The sequence below is a fragment of the Netta rufina genome (assembly GCF_964035555.1).
Source record: "Netta rufina genome assembly, chromosome: 3".
NCBI classification, from domain to species: domain Eukaryota; kingdom Metazoa; phylum Chordata; class Aves; order Anseriformes; family Anatidae; genus Netta; species Netta rufina.
This window is the reverse complement of record NC_140125.1, coordinates 36,184,753-36,207,925: the sequence shown is the minus strand read 5'-3', so window position 1 is coordinate 36,207,925 and position 23,173 is coordinate 36,184,753. Positions and strand designations below refer to the sequence as shown.

The 23,173-nt window shown below is 40.4% G+C and overlaps 1 protein-coding gene across 1 annotated transcript in view; it reads right to left on the bottom strand.

Annotated features, from left to right (window-relative positions):
- Positions 1–23,173, bottom strand: part of GLP1R (glucagon like peptide 1 receptor) — a gene marked incomplete at both ends in the record, with an annotated part of 85,979 nt that overhangs the window by 41,698 nt on the left and 21,108 nt on the right. Inside the window, 2 exons of the mRNA XM_084283419.1 lie at positions 11,989–12,099; positions 13,314–13,410. Coding sequence (XP_084139545.1) covers positions 11,989–12,099; positions 13,314–13,410 — 208 coding nt within the window. The remainder of the gene's footprint in view (positions 1–11,988; positions 12,100–13,313; positions 13,411–23,173) is intronic.

Genomic DNA, 23,173 nt, shown 5'->3' with positions numbered 1-23,173 from the left:
ACAAAGGTGAAATGCCAGGAATCACAGAAAAAGGAGGCTGTAGGTCACGTGGCTCATCTAGCAAGATGTTCTCAACTTATCCAGGTAGGATCAGGTATTCATGGTTTATCCCATCTTTGTGACTTGAAAAAAAATAAAATAAAATCAATACTTTGACTAATTAGCAATGTTTAAGTAAACCAGAATGATAGTAACCTGTTCTCAGCAAGGCATGTAATTACTTAGCATACATAAGTACCATGTTTATTCAGACCCTTAACTATTTCAGTTTACTCTTTGACCACTATAATTAAAAACTGCAACTGCTTAAGTGTAAGATAATCAGTTTTAAAACAAAAGTAATGGGAAGAAGGGTTTGAGGTCTCTTCCTTTAGAGTATACTGGTACTGTGAACAAATGAAAGTGTGGAGATACTACATACTTCAATTACACAAGAACTGTAATGACAGCATAGATGAAGTTAAAGAAATTCGTGAGCTTAAACCTGTCTGCTTAGTTAAGCAATCTGCTAGAGTAGCATGGGCAAAGCACAGAGGTAGTCTAATAGCTTCCTTGCAGCTGGATGTGATGTTTTTTTTCTCACTTAAAGGACCTGTTTGCAGTCACATCAGCTAGAGGCAACTTCTCAAGCAGATGCTGAATAAGGCCCAGTTATGCAGAGATGTGCCTTGATATCCTTGACACATCTCAAGCAATTACTTTAACAAAACAAAAACATTATACAGTTATAAGAAAAAGAAAATGCTGGAAATCCTGCAGTTTCTTGCCAGCTACGTTACATCTCAAAGATGCAGTCACACCTACAGCAAGGGTGTCCAGCCTTTATGTTCAGTTCAGTAGCGCAGAAAAGCACATTCTTCCTAGAGGTGATCAGGCTTGTACCTGCCATATGAACAACATGCAGCTGTCCCTATCTTCTGGTAGGTGCACTTCAACATTCAGCCATATCAAAAGTCTCCTGTTCCCATCACACGTTTGAAGGGGGACACACACATTTTGGTTGTGGTAGAAGAGGAATCAGAGTGTATACCTTTTCACAGTCCCTAAATGAAGTCATATAACTCATCGCAGCTGACAGTTCGTGCTCTATTTGCATGCACCTCAATCTAAAGTTAAACATCAATTTATCTAAAAATAAACTTCATATTTTTAAATATATAAAATGTAGAATGGCATTGCTACACAGTACACAACAGACACATGTCAATAATATCTATCTGTAAATTATTTATAAAGTTATTTTTCCCAACAGTTCCTATATATACACCCTTGAGATGAGCAGCATATGTTCTAGAGTTTTCTGGTTTACTACCAGATGGAGACTAGCAAACAGAAGCAGAGGTGAACTTGAGACTTTTTTTTTTTTTTTTTAATTTAGCAAACTGAGATTGCCAATTAGCTTGAGACAGTTTTTACTGCAAGAAAGGAAGTATAAATTTTGAGTTGCTTAAGGGTTAGCAAATTCAGAGCAGCATCTTTTTCACTGAAAAAAGGTCACACCCTTTTCCAGCATTATGGAGAGTTTTCTGGAAACTCGGTTTTATTGGAGCAAAGAAAAGAAGAAATGTAATAAATGTCTAATCATCTTTACTGTACCCAATATTTGAAGTGAAATTTATTTCCTTCTACGTTAAAAGGCAAACAGGCAGTTTAGCTATATGCTCACGTAGCCATCTGCTAACTATCTTGATTTTAAGAAGATCTCAAACTAGGAAACTGCATGATTAAACAAAAAGTAAGGGAGATTAAACCAGACAAGGTTTAATCTGGTCCCTTGAACTAAATGTTCAAGCCATGAACACATACGGCAAAACTGTCTGAAGGAGGTCTCTCACACAAACTCCTCCTTCCTCAGTTGTACAGCTTTCTGCAGACCGCTCTAGAAAGCAACATATATAGTTTCCTTTGGTCTGCCTTGCACAGACAACAGCAGCGTGTCACTCCTCCAGCATCATTACCGCTGTGAGATCTCAGACAAAAGCAAACATCATTTTTCATTCTGTTTCTTGTTTAGGGCACTATGGCACTAAGATCCCAAGCTCCCCCCACGTCTGAACAATGCCCAAACAGAGGCACCCCAGGTAAAGTGACCAGGGCAGTGGATTTACTCCTGCAGCACAGCAGTGACAAGGCTCCTCTCTCCTTTTTCAGCCCTTCTCCTACGTGGCCCCAAGATCCACAGGTGAATCCCTCAGTTTACAAAAAATACTTTTCAACAGTTATTTTTCTACTGTTCAGGAAGCAGGGAATAGGATCTGCAGTATTGCTGTGCATGATGCCATTACAGCTGTGTAAGTCTACAGTCACAGCTTTTGGGTAAGACACCACACAGGAGGAAAGTATTAGGGCTTGCTGCATTCACTGTTTAAAAGTAGTAGCCAGGACTAAGCTAGACACTAGTACAGGGCTGGGACTGTGCAGACAATACCCATCATCACTTCTGTACCAGAAGAAGCGTTGCCTATACCTTCCAGCCCTTCATGTAAAAGCATAACAGGCCTTATGGTTGGACTGGTAACTTATGGCACTTGGCAGTTCTGAGGCAATGCCCTACTTCCACCCAAAGCCTCACACACAGCTTGCACTTACCTAAAGACACACCAAGAAAAGCAGTTCTGACACCAGAGAGGTAAAGGTGAGCGCTGGAGGAACGATCTCAGATGTAAGTTATGGGAGGAAGGGAAATGGGAAAGAGCTGACCTGGATGTGTCCTTGCACCTAAAGGTAACTCAGAGCAGCAAACCAGTACTCTGGTCTCCTATACACAGTGATACTGAGGCCCAGAGCCCGGGCACCCAAACAAACTCACATGCAACAGATTTGCTGCCACACCTCTACACAAAGCTCGGTTCGTGATATCTTTGTGACTGGGTAAAGCTATTGTGCAAAGTACAGCTGTCATCTGACTGTGTCTCTAGTAGCCAGAGGCAGACACGAGGTTACTAGCAGAGATCTTCCAGTATTACTGCTAGGTTATTCTTCTGCCTGAGAGACTTTTAGCTCTTTCATGGCACAGACTGAAAAGCTATGCTGTTTACAAAGCTCCCTGAGGTGTACTTTGCCTGATCTTTTGGGAGAGCAAAGGAATAGGTAACACTATTGCGACACATAACCTAGTAAAGGGAGGATAACATAGAAATAAAAGTGAATTATGGGAGAGAAGTGATTCAAACAGAGGTTAATGACAACAGAAGTTATTAGATAAAAGGAAAGGATTTAAAACTAAGAAAGGTGGATCTACAGAGCACATGGGAATTACAAAGCATTGAGGCCACATGGCCAATGCCAATTAAAAGTATATGAGCCATTTGGTCATTTCTCTGGCACAAGAGAAGTTCAGAATTTAATGAAAGGTTGGTAACTCAGTAGTTTTCTAATAGCTCCTGTGTGGTCATGCTGGTGAACTTCATTGTACTATAGACAAATCATCAGTTCTTATGTCTCCATCAAAGGTTGAAGAACATTCAATGGATACCTGGGGCACTGATTCTGGTTTAATTTTCTACAAAGAAACACACCCCACAACTGCTCAAACTGAACTTAGTCACGACAGGACAAAAGAAAGACCATAAAGGGGTTGCTTCAAAATTCACTTGTGCCAGACCAAAATACAGCCCAGCAGTCAAGCCAGTTCAGATGTCTCATAACTAGAGACATGTTCTAAAAACAAACAAACAAAAACAAAAAAAAAAAAAAAAAAAAAAAAAAAAAGAGAGAGAGAAGATTTTGAGCAGAGATCTGAATAACATTTATTAATGTATTTTATTTATGGGTACTGGTCACCTGAATGTATACCATTTCATATCTACAGCATCTTTAATCTTGCATTTCAGTATAGGTTACCCAAGGTTTAAGTTTCCATACAGTCAATACCCACACATCACACATACATTCACCACCTCATCTATGCAAATAACGGTAAATTAGTAATATTTGCTACTGCTATGGACTAAGCTACATCTGTGTTACACAAGTTTATGGCCAGCCTTTGTGCAGCCCAGGGCATATAGGAGCAACTAATGTGGCTACTGTTCACAAAACTCATCTGAAACTTGTACCCCTGGAAGGTTTTTAATTAAGAAGGATTTAGTACTATTAAACAATAATATATTAGAACCCCAAAGGAGGTATAATTGTAAAATGAATTGTGCAGCTCCAAGGTTTCCAAATCCACACAGTGTTATTGGCAGCTAGCCTTTAATTACAGAAAGGTAACAAGAAAAAGTACACAGCCACTGACAGCAAGTTGCAGTGCCCTCCATCCCTTAAAGGAATACTGCTCCCCTGGGAGCTTTGGCCTTTGAGACAGCCACAGCCCAAGCATAACTTGGCAGTCTTGGTGACTACAGTGTGGATAGTAAGATGTGCAAATTTTATCCAATTAAACTTCAGTGCTATCAGAAACTGAGTAGACTTCTTGCGTTTTCACTAAAGGCAAGATCTGGCCCAAGACAAATGCAAATATGGGGAAAAAAAAGTTCTGACCTGGGCAGTCAGAAGTGCGTAAAATTTAGTTTCAACAAGCTTTGGAGAGGGTCCAAAATCTGTGCTGGAGACTTCACAGAACAAATCCTTTTAGCAATAACCTTCCCCTCCTGCTACTTTAGCATCTCCCCATGATGACCTGCCCAACAGCAGGAGTTGCGTAAGCACAAAGAGAAGCAAAACAAAGATCTGGAGTGAAATAGCCCATACAGGTATGAAATTGCTCTAAAGTCTACTGTTTCAAAGACACATAAGCAGGTTATTAGAAGTGCTAATATAATCTTGTCTTGCCAAAAGCTTTTCTGGTGGAGGAGGAGGGACATAACACATAGAAGAAAGTAAGTATGTGTTTGTTTTGATAATTCACATATTTTCATTTAATATTTTCAAAGCATTTCAAAATACTACTTCAGAATAGAAGAAGTCTTCTTAAAGATAAAGCTTTAGAATTTCACCTCCGGAGTCCTGAACAGAATACTGTTTGACTGCAGGTAGCTTCCCCTCCACCTTGTCACTCCACCTTGTTCCCCTCCCCAATGTCACTGTTCCTCATTGTTCCAAAGGGTTTCTCCCCAACACACACAAAGCTGTTTTGTATGGCTCTAGAGGAACATGTGACTTATGAATTCCTACTATGTAGTAGTACAGCCCAGCAGTAACTGGGCTCCACATTTGCTATACCACCAAACCCCTGCACTGTGCTGTGAGAAATATTAGCCACCTATTTCTCATTCCAGTGACAATAGCTTAACCTGCATTGAAGCAGAGGCTACTCTAAACATCAGTTCTTTCGGCTTCAGTACAATATTGAGTATCCAGATACTTTTAATATCCTTATTTCACAATTCCTTGGTGAGTTAGGACAATACTATAATGACCAATTTACCTGAAGGAGATAAATGCTAATACAATTGCAATCACATCAGTCAGGAAACTGACCTGCACGGGAAAACATGACTCAAAGACTGAGGGGAAAAAAGCCCACAACATTTCATTTGAGTAGAATTCCCAATCTAGTTTGCTGCACAGCCACACAAATAGATGAGATTGTTTAGCAACTAGACGTACAAAATAAAGTAGTGAAGCACCACTGGAGAAACATGTAGCATATGCAGGTCACATACTATTAAGTTCATTAACAATTCAATGCCCAGTATTTCACTGGGAGCTACAAAATGAATTCCTCTAAGGATTCAGATTTAATTTACTTGCCTGTCACAAAGCAAGTCCATAGCAGTACAGGGATACATGGGTTCAAGCATAAAATCTTGGTCTAATGTTGTGATCTTTCTTCTATCCAATCATCACCAGCATATTCTGAGCCTTCAGACTCCATCCTTGCAGACACTGTGCCAGTACTGAATTTGGTAGGGGTGCTGACACACACACTGGGTAACACAACAGGAAAAAGTCAGGCTCAGCACTTCTAAAGAGATCTGACAAACAAGTGGGACAGTATTGATTTTCTCTGCTGTGTTTTATAGGCTGCCTTTACAAGCAGCACTTTCAATAAGGGGCAGAAGACAAAAGTTGTAACCACAAGGTGAGTGATGCTGTGAGACAAAACCTTACAACTGCAGGCATTGCTTAGCACAACAGAAATGCAGGCCCATCATCCACAGGTTTGTCTTTAGAAAGACTGCTCTTGAGGCTCCATATGCACACAAGTCTGAATGGATGCAGAGGTCTGAAAATATCTTTTTTTTTTTTTTTTCCCACCTCTAGTCTTTCATTAACCAGATCCTCCCTATGATTGCTTTTCTCTCTTGAAATTAACAAGCAATCTGAAGACCACATCTGAACAAAGCATTACTGCTGAACCCACCCCCACAAAGTGGGCAGTGATTCAGATGCTGCCACACCGACTATGCAAGAAGAAAGTTGAACCTTGGAGAGCAGCTCTGCAGCAGCAGGTAGAGATGAGAACCTGCTAACATCATGGAGGGCTGGACTAGTGACACAGCACATATCTGCTAAGTAGGTAACAAAAAAAAAACAAACAACAAACCAAAACAAAACTAACCAAACAACATTCTCCAAATCATTTGCAGCTTTCAACCCTGTTAGGCAACCTGCTGAGCTGCATCTGTTGTTGAGGTTTGCAGAAGGGTAGTCTGAAGACTGACAACCACTAGGACAAGATAAAGAGAGGGACAGGAACAAGAACAAAAGCTGTTAAAGGACAAGGTTTGCAAAATTTGAAATTGATCAAAGAGAGTTCCAGTGTTACAAATTTCACATGCGAATTCTTCTCCCAAGCTCCTACTCTGGCTCATACCAATGGAAACTTGTAACACTTGACAGTAAATAAGTACAGAATCTCATCATTATAAAAAATTCAACAGAAAGAATCACAGAATAACCAACATTGGAAGGGGCCTCTGGAGATCTCATAGCATGACCCCTTGCTCACAGCAGGATGAATTAGAGCAGGCTGCTCAGGGCCACATCCAGTCAGGCTTGGACTGTCTCCAAGGTTACAATCCAATATCTCTCTGTCCTAGTGTTTGACCGGGTGGTCAGTAAAATAATTATGTTTAAAGGAAATTTCCTGTATTTCAATTTGTGCTCATACAAACTGATAAGATTTCCACACACACACCCCGGAGCCTTCTCTTCTCCAGGATGAAGAATCCAAGCTCTTTCAACCTCTACTCATATGAGAGACATTTTAACCCATAATCACCTTCAATTACAACTGCTGGACTCACCTCAGTATTGTTCATGTCTCCTCCATAATGTGGAACCCAGAATTGCACAGAGCACTCCAACTGTGTCTCACCCCCTAGAGATTAGGGGATAGAACACGCCCTCGAACAGTCAGTGGTGGTCTTCCTCACACAGCCCAGGAAACTGTCGGCCCTCTTTGCCTCAAGGGCACATTGTTGGCTAATGTCCAGTTTGGTGTCCACCAGGACTTTCAGGGCCATTTCTGTAGATCTGCTTTCCAGACAGCACAGGCAGTTATTTCTTGTGCTGGAAGAAGTACCTTGCATTTCCTTTAGTGGAACTTCACAGGATCCCTGTCAGCACATTTCTCCAGCCTCTCCAGGTCCTTGTGAATAGCAAGCACAATTGTGCGGTGCATGAAACTGTCCCTCCCAGTTTTGTCATCTGCAAACTTGCTAAAGATGCACTCAGTTTCATCATCCAGATCATCAATAGAGATGTATGTATTGGCCCTTCTCTCAGTCCCTAGAGTGTACCACTAGACAGTTGTCTTCAACAGGACCTTATGCAGCTGATCCCAACCCTTGAGCCTGGTAGCACAGTTTTCATTCCCATCTCATTGTTCACTTGTGTAGTTCACACTTCATCAGTTTTCCAATGAGGATGTTATGGGAGATGGTGCCAAAAGCCTTGCTAAAGTCAAGATAAACAACATCCACTGCTCTCCCCTCATCTACTGAGCTAGTCATCTCATCACAGAAAGCTATCAGGTTCATCAAGCATGATTTCACTTTCATAAATCCATACTATATCCAATCATCTTCCTGTCCTTTATGCCTTTGGGAACAATTTCCAGGATTATCTGCTCCATCACCTTCCCAGGGTGACCACCTATATCTCCCCAGATTATTACACTTCTTGAAAACAGCAGTAAAAATTGCTTTCTACCAGTCTGCAGGAACTTCCCCTAATTGCCACAACTTTTCAAAGATAATCAAGAGTAGCCTTACAATGACATCAGCCAGCTTGCTTAGCATGTGTGGGTTCATCCCACTACGTCCCATAGACTTGCATATATCCATTTTAAGTGTCACCTAATCTGATCTTCCTCATTGCTCTATACTATTGATTTTGAAGGGCGGCTGGGATTGCTGCAGACAAGTCTTATCTGTAAAAGCCATGGTGAAGAAGGCAACAAGTAGCTCAGCCGCTTCCATGTCCTTTGCCACAATGTACACAGTGGATTCACATTTCCTCTTATTGTCCCCTTGCTGTTGCCAGTGCTTTAGAAGACCTTTTTTGTTGCTCAACATGTTCTGGATAGGCTTTGGCTTTCGCAAACTTCACCATAAATGCTCACTGGCTAGCTGCCCTCCTACGTCACCTGTCTCTGTTTCCAACTCTCCTACCCCTTTTATGGAAGCTGGTAAGTCATAAGAGAGGAGCATTCAACACTTCCTCCATCTCAGAACCCTATCATAAACAATATTCAGCATTATGTGTTTCAGTTTAGCACCCAGGGGATCTTCTAGGTGGTATAGCATAAAGTTCCACAGCAGGCTTTTTATGCATTTGAAAAACTGACTCTGAATCAAAGGAAGAATAATCTTAAAGCAAGCTTAATTGAAAGCTCTTCATGCTTAATGACAACGTTCACTGAACATGTTTTGAAGGTACTTTCAAAACAAGGTCTCATCTATACATTTTCACCATTTTCATCATGTGAAGAGAAAGAACCCCTGCAGTCAGTTTCACTTTCAAGGTAGGGGGCTAAGCAAGAACAAGTAATAAGCATGCTTCAGTGATTACTGGAAGTCACAGGGTGTTAAATTTTCTATTGCTCCAGATCTTCCATTATAAAGATGTTACCCCTCCATTATGGCTGTCCATTAGCATTCACTCTGAACATGATTCCACAAGATGTCATGAAAAAAAAGTATCAGGTCACAGTAATCAGGCTCCTAAATTGCCTATCTGGCACTGATACCAACCTTCTTGTTTTGTATTGGACAAAAGACCTCCGTTCCATTCTTATTTCTCCATAATAAAAGAGATTGAGGCACACATACAGTATACACAAAAGGGAACTGCAGCCAAAGGTACTTTCTGAAGTACTTTTACAATGCTCCCTACCAAGCTCTATGTTTTTTTCCAAATGATGCTAGTCTTTGATTGAAACAAAACACTAAAACAAATTCATTATCATGAAAATAAACTTATTTTCAAAATATGAGAGATATTGCACTTCCCAATAATTTACTAATCTGCATTGCTATGTTAAACCTCCAGCATTGATATTTCAAGAGCAGTTGCAAGTCAAATAACTGTGTCCAGGGTCTTAAAGATTGCAAGTAAACAGGTTTAGAGGAAAAGAGTTTAATCCTGTAAAGAGTTTTAGATATCCAGAAAGATTAGATTTATTGGAAAGAGTTCTTCAGCACATACTTTTATGTCAATTAATTGTGAGGTAAATATTGATTCCATAATTTATAAAACACGTTTACCCATTCTAAACATGCAGCATCTTTACTACGAGTTTGAAAAGGGTAAGCAAACAGCATTTTTACATCAGAGGTTATCAAATTAGCAGTTACTACCACTACAGCTGAGATACAATACAAAAGATACTCAGAAATTTGAAATACAGACCATAATGCTCACCTAGGAAATTACAGATTAATGCACCTAGAAAAAAAATAACATCACCTCACCACAGATGTTTAGCAGGAACGAGACAGGAGCAAAACTGTCAAAAGGTCATGTCAGAAAGCAGGCAGGAAAAAAGTGGCAACTACATGGCAGTAGGACCCATGGTGTGCAGGGAAGAGATGATCTCCACTCTTTGTCCCACACCACAAGGATCCCTAACCACTAACCACACAATGGTGGTTTCCATGTCTTCCCTTGAGGCCCTAATAGAAAAGATACAGCAATTCAAAATGAAAATGGGAATCCAGACTCAGCAATTTTGTTTTAGAGATTACCTCTGAGACAAGCTTGAAACCAGCCAGGAAATTAAGGGGTCACAACAGTTGGCCTGACACTTCACACCCTCCCCCACACCCCTGGATTTAAACATCTCTCCTAATCCACAAAAAGCATTACAACAGATCATCAAGCATAGAGGGCATCCATGGCAGGTGTCAGCAGAGAGAAGACTACAGAGGTCTCAGTGAGGAGAGGCCAGTGCCACCGCATGCTGGACACAGATGTTTCCAACAGCTCTGCCAAGCCACCAAGCTGGTGGCATCTCTGTGAACATGTGTTTAAGAAAGGGCAAAACACTGCACTGGCAATGTAGACTGAGGGAAAGAGTGAGGGAACCAACCCTGTAAACATCAAAGTCTGAGGAGATGCAGGGGGAAGAGGTGTTCGGGCATTGGAGCAGAGATTCCCCTGGAGATTCCCCTGGAGATTCCCCTGGAGATTCCCCTGGAGATTCCCCTGGAGCCTGTGGATCCATCACAGTAGATGTGGTGGGTTGACCTTGGCTGGCTGTCAGACACACATCCAGTTGCTCTCTCATTCCCCCTCCTCAACAGGACAGGGGGAGAAAATAAAGATGGAAAAGCTCATGGCTCAAGATCAAGACAGTAACTGGGAGAGGTAAGAGCCAAAACTGGGACTGGACACTAACAGAGTAGAAAAAACTGAAAAAACAAACAAACAAACAAACAAAAAAAAAAAACAAAAAAAAACAACAAAAAAAAAACACCTTGTTGTGGTAAAGTGGTAACGGGACGAAGAGTGGAGATCTTCTGTGCATGCAAGTTGTCCACCTTTCTGGTATCATAATATTTTGATTTTGGAGTGAGGATTTTTCCTTCCCTTTCAAGCTAACATCTTAATGAGAAAAGCAAAAGCTGTGCATGTAAGCAAAGCAAAATAAGGAATTTATTCAATTCTTCACATTGGCAGGCAGATGTCCAGTCACTTCCTGGAAAGCAGGGCCCCAGCACACAAAACAGTTACTTAGAAAGACTAATGTTATAACCACGAGTGTTCCCCTTCCTCCCTCCTCTCTTTTTCCCCAAGGTTTTTTTGGCTGAGCACACTGCTATATGACACAAGGTATCCCTTTGGTCACATCAAGTTCAGCTGGCCTGGCTTTTTCACCTCCCAACCTCTTCCCCCTCACCAAGGTCAGCAGAGCAGGTGCAGGGGAAGAGAGAAAGCCTCAATATTGTGCAAATCCTGTTCTACAATAGCTAAAACACTGGTGCATTATCTATGCTATTTCAGCCACAGATGCAAATAAAAGCACCATGCAGACTGCTATGAAGAAAATTTCCTCCAACCCAGCCAGACACAGTGCAGTCTCCATGCCTTATTCCTTAGTATTTAACATTGTCTTGTAGAGAAAGTCTCTGCCATCATCTATACTTTCACCTTACGATATTCTGAGAAAAAAAAACTCTCTGGAAGCAACATGAAACACCTTTCACTTTAAACCTTTTTGTCTATACCTACTAGAGGAAGACCTAACAGCTTTGCTGTTATCTCAGTTTTCAAACTGTACCATTATAATTGTTAGCTATTCTTCACCAACAAGCATCCTGGTATTATTTTATTAATAGTCACTACCACTCAAACAACAAAAGCAGATGATAGCTTGGATTTCTGTGCTAAATTCAGCCCTTAAAAACTGTCTCTTATCTCATTTCCTCCTGTTAGATGGAGATAAAGAATGTATTTTACTGAGCCCCATTCCTATCTTTGTATTACAGAGAACTGACTACACTCATGGCTGCTAAAGCTAATTTTATCCTTTCAAACACTGAGTAAGTAATGCAGGGTTGATTTAAAGCTGTGTTTATAAGGGAGGGCTCTTACCTGTGTTAGCCCAGGGTAAATATGAGGGGCAGCTGACATTCACATAAGTGCCAGGTAATCCATCAGGCCAGCAGGCATAGTTGTCAAATGTTCTGTTGCAGAACTTGCCTTCTGCAGAGAGATGGAAGAGAGGATTATGTCACGGCCTTGCTTTAATAGTGCAATGAGGAAAAGGCTGAAGAGCAAGAGATAAAATGAGCATGTGCATTTAAGCCATAATAGTATTACACAATTAAACTTTGGAGTTAAAAAAATTTTGGACAAATGTGTCTCACTTAGCCCTATACAACAGGAAAGTTGAAAAAATTAGTTGACTAAATTGAAGGACAAGAAAGGCAGATCAATATTGGTCCATTCCTATCTTTTCTCTTTTACACTCTCCTATGTCTCAGTTGGATTTAAAATCATTTTTGCTGTGAATATTGTAGATAACCATTCCTGAGAACTGGCTCAGAGTCATGCAGTTGGAAAGTCTAGCCTAATACATAGATCCATCAACAAAATAGCCACACACAACCATAACTTTGCATTACAGCTTAATCAACATGAGAATACTTCAACTTCAGATTTATTAAACTGTCATTCTTAGAGGGCAGCATTCAACCGCTCAGCAGGATAATGGAGCAGAGGGAGATAAATGTTTCCTGGCCACTGTTGTCATCAGCTACTGCTCTCACTCTGCCATAATAATATAGTTAAGAGAAGGAAAATTAACAGTTTTGAAATAATTCTTCACAGACATAACTTTAGACCCATTCATCTCTTCCAGTGTGTCACAAAAGCACTGAAGCATAGAAATGCCTGTACTGTGCCCAGTTGTGAGCATCACTGACAAGACACCAGTGTCCTCTAAACACTACAGTGCTGGCACACCACAGCTGCTCTCGGCACATTACAGGAATTCAACTGCTAAGACATGCTGCATTCTCATTTGCTCTAAAGAATCTTATTTTTTTGTTTTAAAATCCATTTCAACATTTTACAATGCTCAGCATAATTTATACAGCGAGATCAACATGGTCCTGGGTTTCCTAACACTTATACTCTTCCAACCCTGACCCTCTACAAAAGTTGCAGAATTGTATTAGTGTGCTACTTTGACACACTACAACCACCATTTGCCACTCTTGCAAGACACTCTTCACAATGAAACTCTTTCTACAAAATGCTTCCTCTCAGGAGAGGGAAGAGATCAGGCTGAAGCAACCGGGATAAAGAAGAGACTGGACAATAAGCTGGAGAAGTCTTTTCAGGTTCACAATCACTCCCTTGCTACTGTTAGCATGAATTTTAATAACACATCCTATCCTACCAAGGAAGCTCACCTGCTGCAATGGGGGGTGCCTCATACAAATATTTCAGGCATTGGCGCTGGTACTCCCTCCACTTCTGCATAACACCAGAGAGGGATCCATCAGAACTCTGAAAGAGAAATCATGAGTCTGACATTGTAGGGATTTACATACCATTTTTTATGTAGCCTAAGTAGGTCGTTGTGAAGACACCAAAACAGCACTGCTTATGACAAATGTTGCAAGATGCTGTTATGTGTTTAATTGCAAATAAAGTCACTTTCTATTTGTACCACACAGAACTGAAAAAAACAAACAAACAAACAAAAAAAAAAACAACAACAACAACAAAAGAAAAAAGAAAAAAACACAACCAGCTGTGCCGTGCACTCAGCAAGACCAAATTAAGTTAGCTTTGCCATCTTTAAGTTAGGTTTGGCATCTCAAAACACAGAATGGTTTGAACTTGAAGGAACCTCAGAGATCACCTAGTTCCAGTCCCCCTTCCATTACACCGGGTTGCCTAAAGCCCCATCCAACCTGGCCTTGAACACCTGCAAGGATGGGGCATCCACAGCTTTTCTGGGCGACCTGTGCCAGTGCCTCACCAATGCTTGAAATTGCCTTGACTCAGGTCCTTGCACTTGGTCTTGTTGAATTTCTTGAGGTACACATGGGTTCAATGTCTTAAGCCTGTCAAAGTTCCTCTGGATGGTCTCTCTTCCCTTCAGCATGTCAACCGCACCACTCAACTTGGTGTCACCCAAAAACTTGCTGAGGGTGCACTTAAATTTCACTGTCCATGCCACTTACAAACATGTTAAATAATACCAGTCCCAATACAGACCTCTGAGAAACACAATTTATCACTGATCTCCACTTGGGCATCAAGCCACTGACCACAACTTTGAGTGTGACCATCCAGCCAATTCCTTACCCAGGTGGTCCATCCATCAAATCCATGTCTCTCCAATTTAGAGAGAAGGATTGTGCAGGACAGTGTCAAATTCTTGCACAAGTCCAGGCAGATTACATTAGTTGCTCTTCCCTTACACACAAGCACTGTAACCCTATTATAGAAGGCCACCAAATTTGTCAGGCATGATTTGCCCTTAGTGAAACCATGCTGGCTGTCACCTTTGTTCTCTGTGTACCTTAGCATAGCTTCCAAGAGGTTCTGATCCTGGATTTTACCGAGTAAGAGGGTAGGACTAACTGGCCTGTAGTTCTATCTTCCTTTCCTCCCTTTTTAAAAACTGGAGCTGTTTCCCCTTTTCTAGTCAGTGGGAACTTCACCAGACTACCACAACTTTTCAGATATGATGGACAGCAGCTTAACAACTTCTTCTGATAGTTCACTCAGGACCTTCAGATTCATCTTAGGTCTCATAGACTTCTGCACTTTCAGGTTCCTTAGTCTCAAACCTGATCTTCTTCTACCATGGGTGTTTCTTCATCCTCCAAGTCCCCACCTTTGGATTTTGTGAATTGAACGGTGTGGCTAGAGCACTTTCTGGTGAAAATTGAGGCAAAAATGTCATTGAGTAACTGAGCCTTCTCTGCATTCCAGGTAACCGGGTCTCTCATTTCTTCAGCAGAGGGGCCCCATGCTTCCCCTAGTCTTCTTTTTAATCACTGATATACTTGTAGAAGCATTTCTTGTTGCTTTTGACATCCTTGGCCAGACTTAATTCTATCTGGGCTTTAGCTTTCCTAGATGTGCCCCAACTGTGAGATTTATTGCCTCATGAAAAGACGGGGACAGAAGCAAGTCCTCTTAGAAAAAGATTTCTTTCCAAAAGCAATACTTCTGCTATCCTATAAATGAGACCAAGAAAATTCACTATATTCAGCTGATATTCCCCAAGCACTATTCCAGAACACGAAAGAAAGCTTTTCCAGCTCAGTTTTCCTCCCATGAACAACAGCTTTCCATATACCCAGCGTATTTTCCTGAAGGCACAGAGAGCAAGGACTTCCTTTTAGCACAGTGTGGCAGGCTGCAGACTGCAGTGTCGCATTCCCCAAGTACCAAGGGGCAGGAGCAGTAGAAACATTTTCTGCACGAGCACAAGTGAAGCCAGCTGTTGTTAAACTACAGAACATAGTGCTGGTTGCTCACTGAACCCTAACAGATGCCTCACCTGGCTCACAGAGGCCCAAGCTCATCCACTGCATTTAAGGAAAAAGACAGCAGCTCTCCCCTGCCTATATTTATGCAAACTGAATTACAAACGTAAGGATTACTGGGCTGTCCACAATCGATAAAGCAGCTAACTCAGCATTCCTATCCCAGAGAAAAGCCCAGCATGGATGTCTCAGACATAAGTCTAACGGCATGAACCAAATGGTACAACACTAATAGTGACTGGAGGAAAAGTCATTTAATCCCAGCTGTTGATCAGTTTATGAAGTGAAGCGTGAGGGTTGATAATCCTTGTAATTCTATTCTCATAGCTTCAACTGTTAATTTTTGTTTTCCTTTGTGCTCCTGAACTTTTTTTTTTTTCAGATGGTTAGAAAAAACAGGGCATGGGAAGGGTTGCTTAAAACCATGTTGTCGTTTTAAACTTACACCACATTTTAGGAAAGGCAAACTGAACACTGTCCACTACAACTAATGTGACTTTAAAAGATGGCAGTGTAATCACTCTGATACAAAAGAAGTAAAAGCAGCATTTTTGGATGATAGACTTCAAATCCGTTATTCTCTTTTCTTGTGTATTTCCAGTTAAAAAGCTTGGAGGGAAAAAAAAAAAAAAAAAAAAAAAGCAAACAGCCCCACCACCGCATGCATCATGCTTCTGCCTGGATTAAGCCACAACATCTAATTACAAAGATGTTCTTGGACATGTGATGAGAAGTACAACATGTAGTAGATATCTGTGTTGCGTTTGAAGAATGGTAGCTGCCTGCAATTACAAGCAACTTTTAACTGTAACTAGGGCCTTATGGCCATAATTTTTGAAGAATTTAGCCAACTCCCACTGAAGTCAAAACAAGTATAAGCCTGTGGATCTTTCAAACTCTGACCCTTGTCTCCCCGATTTAAATCATCCTGGTCACATCTTATCTACGCCAATAAACACTGCCAAAGTCTGTCTGTAATAAAGTTCTCAGTATAAAAATGAATGCATCCTAACAAATGTTAACCCCATGTGTGTACAGAATGAAAGAAATTGCAGCATAGTGATTTTATGCTCAACATACCTGAAGGGCAAAGAGAACATTATCTAAATTAGGGTTAGGGATGCACATGGAACAACATACAACCAAGAACTCCAGAACTAAAATTCCATCTACAAATCTACACAGGCTGAATAACAAATGAATGACTGGTGTGGAGAGACAGAAGAACTTTCAAACCCAGGTTTGTCCCAGATAGGATTTTAAAAGTAACTTTCAGGTTATGTATTGTTCAATGCTTCATCTTACAAGGGTAGATATTGAAGTTGAACAAGACTGTTTTACCACCCTCTCATCACCATGCAAATTTTTCAAGATCATAATTCAGAACGAACTCTTAAATTATGACTCAGAATAATTTCTCGATCTATTCAGTGTCACACATCTTCCCCAAAGATAGCTGTTGATTGTGCACACAAATGACTATATCAAGTTAATCCAAGTTCTGCTTTTTGCTTTTTAAATTACTAAAAGAAAGATGCATACAGATTTAATTTAGAGACTACTTTTTAAAATACTGCCATAAACCTAAAACTATTAGCTAAGAGAAAACTAGCTCTTTGGAGTCAGAAAAGCTTTGAAACAAAATACCTTCTTCTAAATCAAGTTTTCATCTATTGTCTTCATGAGCACAGGAATAACCAGTTTTAATTACAGTTTAGGAAAAAAAGCAAGCCTCTATTCCTTCATTTAATGAAAAAGTAGAAACATTCTATTTAGAGGGGTTTCTCATAATGGGAGAAGACAACTCTAAGAAGGCGATTAGTAAACTATAAAAGTAAAATAATTAGAAATGCCTTTTTGTGAAGATGACTGATTTGGTAGATAAGTTCCTATTATCTGTAGTTGGTAATATTAAGACAACCAAATATAAGTCTCAGGAATACATAGGTTGAACTCTCTATTGAACAGGTTACTTTGCTTCAACTACATGCCACATTTTGTTACCAAATTAGTTTAAATTTGATTTTATTATATCCTAATCCCCCATTCCCAAAGATTTTGTCTCACATGAACACGAACTGTCACTTACACACAGATTTACAGTGAGAGCTGTTGTTCAACTAAGAGGTACTATATTATCTTGGTAAGTGATTTAACTCCTCCTGCAATATCAAAGTACTAAACATGCTGATATGAAGGCAAGACCCCTTGGGTCAGTACACAGAATCTGGAGCAAATGCAATATCGCATTATTAATCATAGGACTTATTTTTGTTGGTAAAAGTGCCACTTCATTGTATTTTGTTTGTGTCATCTCTCCTCACCCTCCAGTTATACTTAGCCACAGGAAGAAAAGCATTACCAGTAGTTTTGCTGGATGAGGATATATCAAAGAGAGTCTCTGGAAGAGGATGGAAACATGGCTGACTAGTTCAGGTGGAGGAGTCAGAAAGCAAGAATGGATGAAGGACATTAAGGAGGTGAGTAATGGCACAGCCTACGTAGCATAAAGTGGATGCAGGAAAATTAAGACAGGCAAGAGCACACAGACTGTGAGGCTTTCAGTGTAGGTATATAATTAAGCGTAATTAATCTTTAGTGATAAATTAGCTCACTCAATAGTCTGAAGACAGAATTATTTACAAAGCCTTAACACTTTTATAGAAAATCCTCTTTCTGTAGCCATCATTTATCTTCATAGACCCTACTGTAACAGAAAGCATTTTAATCACTTTCTAACATCTTTGAAACTACTCCTGCTCTGACAGAAAAAGCATCCATGGAGATCCCAGGAAAGCCATGCTACAAAAGCACTACTTTAATATAGTGAAATCTGAGCACAGGATATAAGGCTTGAAGGGGCTGAGACTGGATAAAATACACCATGAAATTTCAGTGTGGAAGGGAAACTTCTCAGTTTCAGATACAGCTAGCAACTCCCAGGATTACCATCTTTCCTCTTCACCCATCACCATATAAAACATCTTACAGGAGATAGAAAGCAAAATACCTCTTCATGTTTGTATTTGTTTTCTTCAATTATTATCTTCTAAATGGCAACACTTCCTTTTATCCTGGAAATACTGTTGAGTTACTTTTAACATTTTATTTATTTTAAGAAGAGGCCAATAAAACATCCAATACAACATTAATTCAAGGCTTTACCACTCAGGATCAGCACAGCAGAGTCCAAGATACCTGAAGACTGCACATTGCTAGCTTTGTGTTCATTCCGATTTGACATTCCTTCTTGTATAATAAGAATCATTTTGCATTGCCTGTTGTGTCAGTATAAACTGTGCATCTGCTGCAATGAAAGGCAAATTGGAAGCAAGCTAGGCACCTCGCAGCTTTATTCTAACTCCTAGCATAGACATAGGCTTGGATTTACAAGAGTTTTGTCCTCAACTCACAGCCCAAACTGGGGAGAGCACAACACTGCAATTCCAGAAATATTTGTTGTGACATTTCATCCCAGAAAATTCAAGGTGATTATGTCACAAAAGGAAGTATACACACTTGACTTGTAACAGATAAGAGATAATCAATATCTTGATGAAAATGGTGATTTAACAGGGTTTAATCTTCAGACATCAATTTAACAGAAGTCCTAAATGTGACATTAACTAGATCCACGATGGCAAGGTCACCTGATTATTTACTGCATAGGGGACAGGGTCAGACTAAAAACATCAGAAAGACCCTCATGGTGAGTCACGAGTTTCATAATGAAGTCCATTTGGCCATCCAAACTCCAAGAAGTCTAGATACAGCCACATCCTATGCCAATCACAGAGCTAACAATTTATGCCTGAAGGACTATATGCACTATCAATCCTTTATATCACTTCGCTAAGATAACAAAGTTTCAGCATGCTTAGAAAATTACTTGCAAAGTTTCAACAAGCTAGCTATTAGTCACTTACCGAACATCTGTCACAGGCAAGGAATCTCTCAACCTCAAGGAGTAACCTTGGAAGGCATCCCCTGCTCAAGAAGATCCTGGTATGCAAATCCTGGTATGCAGCCCGCCTGATCTGCCATACAGGAGAGCTCAACAGGCTCCAGGCTGTCCAGAATTTGTGGGGCAAGATGACTGAACATTTGTCATATTCACATACCAGCCATATTTGGTTGGTGCATGCTCCATTAGCATGCTCCTTGGATCCATCTCTCCCAAATGAGCCTTGAGCCAGGTTCAGCTATCACAACCAGACACATTCATCACTGCCACCACCGATGGTTATTGCCCAGCCAAGGTCACAGGTGAAAGGTGGGTGGGGGAAGGAAGTAAGCTGCCACAGATCAGTCTCCCCCATCAGAAAGAATGATTTACACATTTCATCAATGTCAGAGAAAATTAATTTCTGTAGAGGTTAAATACAGTCAAGCTTTGGGAAAACACTTTCCTTCAACAGTACCTCTGGGAGCAGAAGTTTAAAAAAAAAAAGTGACTGTAGCACAGCAAAATTCTGTAACAGGGCAATCTAATCAGAGGACAAAGTTGCTCCCCCTGCAATTTATCATAATTTTTCTCCACTTCTAATTTACAGCAAATACGAAAGCATATGAATGGCAGGATGTTCTTACTAGCTCCCTAAACACATTGGTCAAGATCCAACTTCTGTTATTATACACCTGTTAGAGAAGTCCTGCGAGTATTGATGCTCAACTGCCTATTTGAATAAGTTACAGTTTTTCAGCAGTTGCAGCAACAGCAAAAATACCTAATTTCTCCTTATTAGAGTGCTTTGCCCCACTGTTCATGACATGAGAAATCAACCTTCTAGATCAGTCCTTCCAGTGCAATGCTTCTTGAAAAACAAGAGTCTAGAAATATGTAAGCATAGTAGGAGGCTTTATGGTTTGCCACAAATACCCCACATAGGCACAATTTAACTTGATTTTGTAACTACTTAATCCACTGCACAGACATTGAATGATTTATAAAGAGATTAATGAATCCATTATTGACAACACCACTAACAGTCCACTCCCTTTAAAGACTGAAGGCATGTCAAAGGGGAGGTGCATAAAACAACACCAGTGCTACCTGTATTACATACAGTACCAGAGAAGTATCATTCGATACCTCTGCAATACCTTTACCAGAGATCATAAAATGAGATCACACTTCAGAACATCTGATATCCCCCAGATTTCCATATTCATCACTTTCTCTTCACATATTACATCACCCAATTTTGAGTTTAATGTAATTATCTGACATTATGGAAGACTAAGTGACACTTTTGAGATAAAGACATTATGCTTAGCCCCTTCTTTAGAGCTGCTTGACTGACCAGATAATATAACATTCATTATTCTTCCCAAGTCATATTTTACAAGATACTTTGTCAGCAGTTGGATCACTCTGCACAAGTCCCTCATTCTTCAGAAAAAAACAAGCAGTGGATCAAAACAGCTTTTCTTTCAGAGAAGAGTCTATTGCCAGCTTCTAGGAGCTTTTCCTGTAAACACTTCTGTTCCTTGGTTACTAATTGAGCCAATGACTTCAGTAGCTCAAGAGCACCACAGGAAAAACACCCTTTCAACATCCTCTGATAGCAAATGCAGCAAATTATGAGCTCCTCACAAAAGGTGCTACTGAATTCAGCAAGAAACTCCCTGACCATAGGGAGCTGACCTTCCTCCTAAGCTGCAACAGCATTACACTTACAATGAGACCTTCAAGAAGGAGAAGTCCCAGGACTTGGATAAACAGAAATCTTGAGTACAATGTTCACCAGCTGTCTAACCCTGGAGACCCTTCTCTCTATTCCACCCCTCTTAGATTTTATGATATCAACCTTTAGAACTCAAAGCTTCAAAAGCAAACTCAACCACCACTTAAAGCTTATCAATGCACAGAAGAGACACTGCTTTAACCTTTCTCTTCAGAGGTACTCACCTGAATTTGACAGCACACCTCTGGTGTGAACAGTAACACTGGGCTTTCAATAAAGACACACAAAATAGCACCCCCTCCCCCCAACAGTTCCATTTCATCCTCCACCCAAGCAGCTTCAAAACATCCCATCCAAACAGCATTCAGAGTGCAAACAGCACCCCAGTCAAGGACAAAAATACATATAATTTATTTAAAATCAGAGGCATAATCTCAAGGCATTCCTCTCTCCCAGTTGAAAATAGTGTCTGCACGTCATCCTGCCTGTATGCATCCTGGCACAGCTTCAAAAGGAAGGGCGGAATGCGCTCCCATGGGAGCCTATAAGGCAAACAGCACAGAGCACTTTCCCCCTCTGCTCCTCATCCCCATTTTCTTCAGGCCAATTCTTGCTGAATTACAAAAGAGGATAAGCATATACACCTCCCAAAGAAGGTTAGGAACTGCGGGTTTCCAAATGTAGAAAGCATCTGTGCGGAGATTTGGGTCAGCCATTTTAAAGACCCCCCCCCCCTCCCCCCAAAAAAAAACCCTATTTGAGACATATTCTTGTTTTCAGTACTTCTGGTGGCTAGGCAGGGGCAGCTCCCAGTTCAACTGACTTATCATTGCACAAATTCTTCCAAATACATACACTGTCTGAACAGGTGGGAGGATTCAGCTCTGACCACAGTGGTTTCCTCTCCAGGACCAAACATCTCAGGTCTGTCCTACGATGCTTCAATCATGTTTTGAAACCTACCAGTCCTCTCTTCCTATCCTCAAATTTTGTTTTGACAAGGCATATTTCAGTAAGAATAATATCTCCTGGCTCCCATTATTTTCTGGATCAAGGCAAAGTATTTGGCATTCAAAGGCACAGATGTCAAAGCAAACTGCTTTAATACCTAAATCAACTTTCATAGTATACTGTAATAAAATCAAGGGTATAAAGTGGAGCCTAATATTTCAGCATGCTACAAAATAAAGCATTATGTTCTAGAGATGTTAAAAAAAAAACAACCAAACAAAAAACTTCCCTTAGGTCAGGTAGGGCAGCCTGAAAATTTGGTACTAACCTACCTTCAAAAGATTATTTTATCATTTGTCTTCATTGATGGACATACTTCGGAAGACGACTTACCCACAAAGGTTCTCTGCCCCATAAAGAATTTCTCCCAGCCCAGATAGAGGTTTCTTCTTTGATTACTGTAGGACCCATGAATCCACATGCTTACACATTTGAAACAGATACATATTTACTTTGACAGTCATTGATTCCAGAAAAATGTTATTTTCATTACTACTTCTTTCATCTGTTCTGGTAAATGTTGCTGTCAAGGACTTACTACATGAGCCAGTCATAAAAATGACAGAAGAAAATACTGAGCAACTACGCAGAGAGAAGAAAAATGCAAAAACTCAGAAGAAACTACCAAACTCTTGGACAGCAGAAAACAATCCCACAATTTTAGTTGAAGGAACTATGTGCCAACACTCATGAGAATTAAATTACAGAACTCTTGCACAAAGAGATTTTACTATGCATTGCAAACCTAGGAACATGGCTTGTGAAGTGCTCTATAGAAGACATTTATGGATGCGGTTATACTCTGTTTTGCTTGCTCTGTTGTAGAGTTGAAATTTCATTTTGAGACAGATACAAATGGGTAGCACTAAGAACACTATGGAAGGAATGATGACAAAGCTAAGCAATGTTATGGGAGTACGGGAAACTACAAAGTAGAAAACGAGAGGAGTTCTTCAGTCTACCCTCACAGTTTTAGAGATTAAAGTGTAGCCTGTGGTATTGGAAGAATAGCAGCCTTCCATTAAAAATATTACAATAATGCCTACTATCACAATGGGCAGTGAG